A 6,813-nucleotide genomic window follows, 5' to 3' on the forward strand; every position below is an offset into this window, starting at 1 on the left:
CATCTACGTTGTCATTTCGTTCTTTTTGTATCATCTTCTTCGTAGCTGTTGTTTTTTCGCTTTCGAAACTGAAAAGGGCAGTATGCTGGAGGCGTCAGGGAGGGACGACGCTGCTGCTGGCAGTGCTGTTGCTGGTGAGCTCCTTCAGAGTTCTCAACTCAGTGAAGTCGTTGCACTTGCATTTTCTAATCTCATAATACTGATTAGTCCGGCGACGTGGTCTGGTTTTGCCCGAAAATAATGAAGAATCACCTTGCTTGAGAAAATGGATGGCTCCTGATTTTTGAGAAAGTCTGTATTTGCATACATCACCCTACTCTTCTCATCTGCTAAGTTAGATTTGACCCAAACCCACCCAGTTGTTGATCACAGAAAATCGCTCCTCCTGAAAATTGGTCAAAATGGATTTATCTCGTTTTGCAATGAAGCCCTTCAACAAACTAGTCTTAGGTTTATACGTGGCATATAATTGTTCCCGGAGCGACCCCTAGCCGACAGTACTATTCCTCACGAAACTGGCTAGCTGATGACGTGACGCTGATGAGCACTAGCAAACAATGGTTACAACGGGCCCTGCCGATAATCGACACTGTATTCGCAGACTGGCATCTAAACTCAACACAGAAAAAACAGAATGGATCCACCTCACCCACGACAGTGATGTCTGGAAGTCTTCCTAGCAACTGGGATCGCTGCTGGGGATGTAGCGGATTGTGAGCGCCGGATACAGCTTGCCTCGACAGTATTTTGGTAGAATGTACTCACTGTGGATCAGACGGGAGAAAATCAGCGAGAATCGGAGAATCAAATGATACCGTGCATTTGTGAAGCCATGCCTAACCTATAACTGTGCTGGGCTGGAGCATGACGAAAGCCCTGGTGAGTGAGATTGACAGATGCCACAGACGCCAGCTCAGGAGCCTCATTGGCATAAGGTTCCCGAACAGGATATCGAACATCAACCTGTACCAGCGCTGTCGGGAAGAGCCGCTGTCAGCCACCATCGAGAAGGCACGTATGCAGATGCTGGGGCATGCACTGCGACTGTCGCCGGACACCCCAGCGCAGCAAGCCATGAGTGGGTACTTCACTCCACAGCAACGTGGGTACAAGGGCCGGCCCAGATCGTCGCTGGTCGGCACCCTGAACCAAGACCTGCTCAGCAGAGGCAAGCTGGGCCTCTCGAGCCGAAGCCATCTGGACGACCTAAGTAAGTTTGCTGCGGATCGCAATGGATGGCGGCAGATAATCTGAAGGAGTCGCCACAACTGCCGGATGTTGACATACATAATGGACAGAGCAAGAGATAGGGACCCGCGGATTCTGCTCGAAAAGGTGGCAGATTCTGCTCGAAAAGCAGTGAAATTGGCAGAACCATACCTTATGGCGGGCAATTCCTCGAATTCTGCTCCATTTTTATCCACATACCAAACATGCATGAAACTTACCAGAAAAAGTACAGAATTCTGCCAATTTTTCTGCCGGCGGAATCCGCCGGACCCTAGCTAGAGAACAGCAGCGGAAGCATTTATAGCATGGCTGTGCATGTTGTACGCGTATCTGTGTTATTATTATGTATACAATAAATGAGGAGGCCGAGGGTTTATGACCAATAAAAACTATTATAAAAACCGAGGTCCCCGAGGTTTTTATAATTAGTTTTTATTGGTCATAAACCCTCGGCCTCCTCATTTATTGTATTTAGAATCAACCCGTGAAAACTCCTACTCAATCTCCAACAACAAAATTAGTGGACAGCTGTTATTTGTGTTACTATGACAACGCGTGTGCTGGACGAGTATTTGTTGTCATTGGTTCAATTTCTTTTACTCTTCATAGGCTATCAGATCATTTTCCTTATTCGGTCTATTTATAACCAGTATCTATAATGAGAGTGTGGTCTGTCTCCATGGTTACCGGTGTTCATTTCATAACTATAGCCACTTCTCCTTGTTAGACCTATCTGGAAGGCCCATTCTTGCATATTCCAACAGCAGCCGAGGGAGCTAGCTCTCTTGGTTATGCGGACTGGGTCCAATCCTAAAAAGCTGTTTTTATGAGCTGTTTTTATGAACTGTTTTTATTGGATAGGATAATGATTATGTTGAATAAACGAGGTTTGTGTCAATGAGAGATTGACTTGGAGTTTTTACGAGTTGATTCTAATATTATAATTGTTACTATCACATAAACCTGGGCTTCGCCTAGGTTAGTGTTAAGTTTATAATTCCAAGTACATTTGTAAACCTTGGCTTGGTTAGTTTGTATTACATACAGTGTATGTGGTTCTGCCAATTATTTCGACGCTTTTCGCGCAGAATCTGCCTATTATTTCTCGAGCATTATCCACCCTACAGTATCACTAACCGGTATCCCCTATCCCACTTCCCAGCTCAGCCATTGCCCCCCCCCCCCCTCCATCCAGTCTGTGGCTGAAAGCATGGAAACGTCGCTACAAAACAAAGTACGATGTGGAAAGGTATGGGTCGCTCGCTATGCATACCGATGCCGATGGCTATGTACATGTACATGTACATGACTGTATAGGATATTGCACGATTCCGAGTGGATTATTTTTCAAATCCCCAAGGCGCGCAGAGCGCCGCGGGGATTATGAAAAAATTAATAATCCTCGCGGACACCATGGACACTGTGCTGCGTGTGCAATATCCTGTATAGACCACACTTTTCGGGTGATCAGCAGCATGAACTAGTGACTGTGTACATCATACATGGTGCAGTGTAGTGTGAACGGAACACTGAAGTTCTGACATCGTCATTTGCTCGTCGCCTCTCCGGGTTTAGAAACTTTAGATCCACTTGTTGGTCTGTCTCCCAAGACGAAGCCTCATGAACTCCGCTGCTTGGTGGTAGCTGACAAAAAGCGGTGCTGACAGCGATCAAGTCAAGCCGACGAAACACTAGATATCGTAATTATTTGAAAATAATTTGAGATGCTTCAAGTTCGTCTCACACCTACAAAATAATTATGCTGCGTGGAGGCGATTTATTCCCAACAAATCGAAGACTACAATGAAGAATTGCCAGACACTGACATCCGTCCCATGGTTTAGTCTAATGTTGTAAGAGTACCCGAAATAAGATTGATTGTTTGTGATTGTCTGGAACAAATTTGACAAGACCAGTATAGCAGTAAAGCGCGAATGGGTACATCTAGAACCAATGACATTGAGTTAGACTAGTAGTAGGCTAACTGCTGCAAAGATTTGTCCTTCAGGTCTGTGAAAGAAGGAAATTTCCAAATACTGTACTAGAAACCAATTTTGCATTGAACGGCGATGCTCATTACTTTGCGTCTTTGTCATTTCGTGCAATGTTTCTATGACAACTCGTGTGCTGGACGAGCATGTTTGTTGTGATTGGTTCAATTTATTTTACTCTTCATAGGCTATCGGATTGTTTTCCTTATCCGGTCTATTTATGACCAGTATCACCAGTATCTATATGCGAGTGTGGTCTGTCTCTATGGTTACCGGTGTTCGGCACGTCCGGTTCAAGTAGTATGTTGTAAATTAAGATGCCCTTGTTTGTTGCTGATAGTGATAGAAAGATTGCCACTTAATAATAATAATAATAATATTCGCGGGATCCGCGTTAGCATCACTTGAATGTTCAGAAACACACAAGCTATAGCCTTCGCTTCCGCAGGCCACCACTATGCCTTTACACCTTAGTAGATTGCCACTTCCCTGTTTTTAACTTTTGTTTCACCAATATGCTTTTCTTTTGACAACTATAGCCACTTCCCCCTTTTAGACCTTATCTGGAAGGCCCATTCTTGCATATTCAAACAGCAGCCAAGGGAGCTAGCTCTCTTGGTTATGCTGGTAGAAGGATTGGGTCCGACCCACCGTCCGAGGGGATCCACAGGCACAGGATCTCCTGTGGCTCATCATGAGATCCCCTCGTTTGAGGGGATTATGAGCCATAATCCCCTCAAACGAGGGGAGATATCCGTAGATCACCTGAAAAGGGTGGTCTGTGACTATGAAGTATGATGATGGTTATCATGGACATGTCATGGTTATCATGGTTATGGCTGACATCAACTCGAGTCAAGAGTGCATATTGTGGACTCTTGCTGACATGTACCATGTGTACGGTCCCGCTTGACATCTACCGCACGCGCTTACGCCCCCCGCACGCCCCCTTCCCAGTACAGCTGCTGTCAGATAGACGTCCACAAGTCATGATACATACGAGAGTGTAGATTTACAACACGGTAGAAAAAGGTACTGACACTGTACTTGTAGTTAGCCTGTATGACGTGTAGTACTGTAGTGTAGAGCTAGCACTAGTACTAGTGCCAGTAGTGCCAGTAGTGGCAGTATAGTGCCAATGCCAGTGACACTGACACTGTACTGACATGAGTAAATCAGTGGAAAAAAATCAGAATGCCCCACACTTGAACACCTGATGCCGACTCGATCGACTACTCGGGTCGGACTAGACTAGACTCGCTGTACCACCACGATCAAGGCGCATCCACTGCATGTCACTGTCACTGTGACACTGATCATGATCCAGCTCACGTTCACGCTTCGCGCCCTTTTGCACTCACACTCACAGAAAAGCCGCTACTTTTGATCGGTTTGTTTGTTCTGCACCAGGTTTGTCGCAGTCCGCCACGCAAAAGCCAGCAGCTCTCCTTTGTTCGAGTGTGTTGTTCGTGTAGCTTGTTTGGAATCACTAGAACTAGAGACAGGTTGGAGTTAGCTGATAGCATGGCCGAGAAAAAGGTGAGCGTCTTGTGCTTAGCGTGTTGTTGGCGGAGGTTTGGCTGGCAGTCGCAGCGCCGCGCCGCAGGTGATGTGTCCGTGCGTGCGCAGAGTAATGTATAGTATCGTCGGGTCAAATGAAAAATCTATTACGATATGCAGAGGGTTGAAGATGTTTGCCGCACGGGGTGGGTGCTACAGTGTTGCCTACTGGCATTCTTGGCTGCAGAAGACCGGTAGATTGTCAGAGGCATTTTTAAAAGCACCGGGCCGCAGCTGTAACTACCCGTGATTGCTGGATGAACTACTACTTCAGCTCCAGATGTATTCGTACTCGCACTACTACTTACTAGTTGTAGACGAGCATGACCGTGGTCGTGTCGAGCTCCAATGCCAGCTTGTTGAGCTGTGCCACTCTGGAAAACTAGACCCACTGACGAAAGGCTTGGACTAGGGCATTGGCGAGTGGGCATGTTGTTAGTAGTTGGTCACCAGAGCAGAAGGGCTGGGTACCCCATTCGCTGTGCATGATGTACCTATGCAGCATTCCCAGTTTCTTGGAAACTCACTGAGGGCTTTACTGGCCGCCCGAGCCCAGCCCACAGGCATTCTCCTCTGCTCTGGTTGGTGGTGTCCCATAGGCACAGGGTTGCGCCCCCTGCTATTGGTAGTTTCGTGAAGCAGCTGTTTGTGACTTGCATGGCTTCGGCATACGGCCTAGTACTAGTAGTATCTTGCTGCACCAACTCTGTCCCAGATCTACCCAGGAGAGAACCATAAACCTAAGACTGACTGAGTCTACGGTAACAATAGTGTACCATACTAGTAGCAGCAACCATACTGAGTAGATCTACCAGTGTTGTTCTCCATCATGATTTGTACTCCTCGAGTCCTAGTATTTTTGTAATAGCTGTTGAGCAGTGATGCATGCAACACCAGCTACAGTGTGCAGAGTACAATCAGTCATGCACAACTAAAATTAATAATTACTTGTTCAGTGTTACTTCTGTGAGTGCTGCTGTCAGCCTGTTGCCAGGGAAAGTGATGCCAACCGAAAACCAGCCTCATGACTAGACCTGGGGAGGGGAGTGTGGGGGTGTGGGAGGGGGAGGGGGGGATGAGGGGGTTAGGGTTGCTGCTCCAAAGACAAGTTGTCAAGTAGTGGTAGGGCTATGAACATTACAGGATCACTCTTTTCAGTTTGCAGTGAACTTTTAAACGTCAGATGCGGAACACAGCTGGAAAACAAGTTGTGGGCAAGTGTCAGATATCGAGATGACAAACCAGTGAATACCAGCGTCCATAGACCTGGGGAGGGGAGTGTGGGGGTGTGGGAGGGGGAGGGGGGGATGAGGGGGTTAGGGTTGCTGCTCCAAAGACAAGTTGTCAAGTAGTGGTAGGGCTATGAACATTACAGGATCACTCTTTTCAGTTTGCAGTGAACTTTTAAACGTCAGATGCGGAACACAGCTGGAAAACAAGTTGTGGGCAAGTGTCAGATATCGAGATGACAAACCAGTGAATACCAGCGTCCAGGGCTTGTCAGTGACACAGGCCTGGTGGAATCAGTCCCCGTTGGCGGCCAGTGTGTGTTTACTATCGAGGAGGACATGACTTTGTGTTTACCCTGTTTACCCTCCGGCATATCATACACAAACTGCATGAAAGGTTAGGGCATGGCCGGACCAATCTATAGAAATGTTAGGGCATGGCCGGACCAGTCAAAAACTGCTTCTGCCAGCCCTGTGACAAGCTGCTTTTTGGAGCGGAAGTGGTGGTCTTTTAAAACTTGCCGTTTTCTGCAGCAGTGTTAAATCTCAATTTTGCCACTATGGCATTAAAAGTAACCACTGGAGATTCGGATTAAAATCCCAGGAATATTTCGTTTTAATCCCAGGAATATTTCGTTTTAATCCCAGGAATATTTCGTTTTCGACTGCAGTCTTACCACAGCCTTACATTGCCATTTCAGCACTGTCCTTCAATCTGTAATCCTGTATTGTGTTTTGGCTTGTGTGGGTGCTGTGCGAAGGGAATTATCCAACGTCTGGAGGAGGGTGTGGTGATCGGTGAT

At 46.8% G+C, this 6,813-nt stretch overlaps 2 protein-coding genes across 2 annotated transcripts in view; both read left to right on the forward strand.

Moving 5' to 3' along the window:
• The first annotated feature begins 864 nt into the window (after positions 1-864).
• LOC135819082 (uncharacterized) lies at positions 865-1,254 on the forward strand. The gene has a single exon (XM_065332236.1). It carries the CDS (start codon positions 865-867, stop codon positions 1,252-1,254), a length of 390 nt encoding a protein of 129 aa, XP_065188308.1.
• A 3,348-nt stretch (positions 1,255-4,602) lies between these two features.
• LOC135819226 (betaine--homocysteine S-methyltransferase 1-like) overlaps positions 4,603-6,813 on the forward strand; it is a 9,403-nt gene continuing 7,192 nt past the window's right edge. Inside the window, exons 1-2 of the mRNA XM_065332392.1 lie at positions 4,603-4,760; positions 6,772-6,813. The exon at positions 6,772-6,813 is cut by the window's right edge and continues 88 nt beyond it. Of these exons, the coding sequence (XP_065188464.1) occupies positions 4,746-4,760; positions 6,772-6,813 (57 nt within the window). The 5' untranslated portion in view covers positions 4,603-4,745. The remainder of the gene's footprint in view (positions 4,761-6,771) is intronic.

This window comes from Sycon ciliatum, chromosome 6 (genome assembly GCF_964019385.1).
Source record: "Sycon ciliatum chromosome 6, ocSycCili1.1, whole genome shotgun sequence".
In the NCBI taxonomy this organism is placed as follows: Eukaryota; Metazoa; Porifera; class Calcarea; order Leucosolenida; family Sycettidae; genus Sycon; species Sycon ciliatum.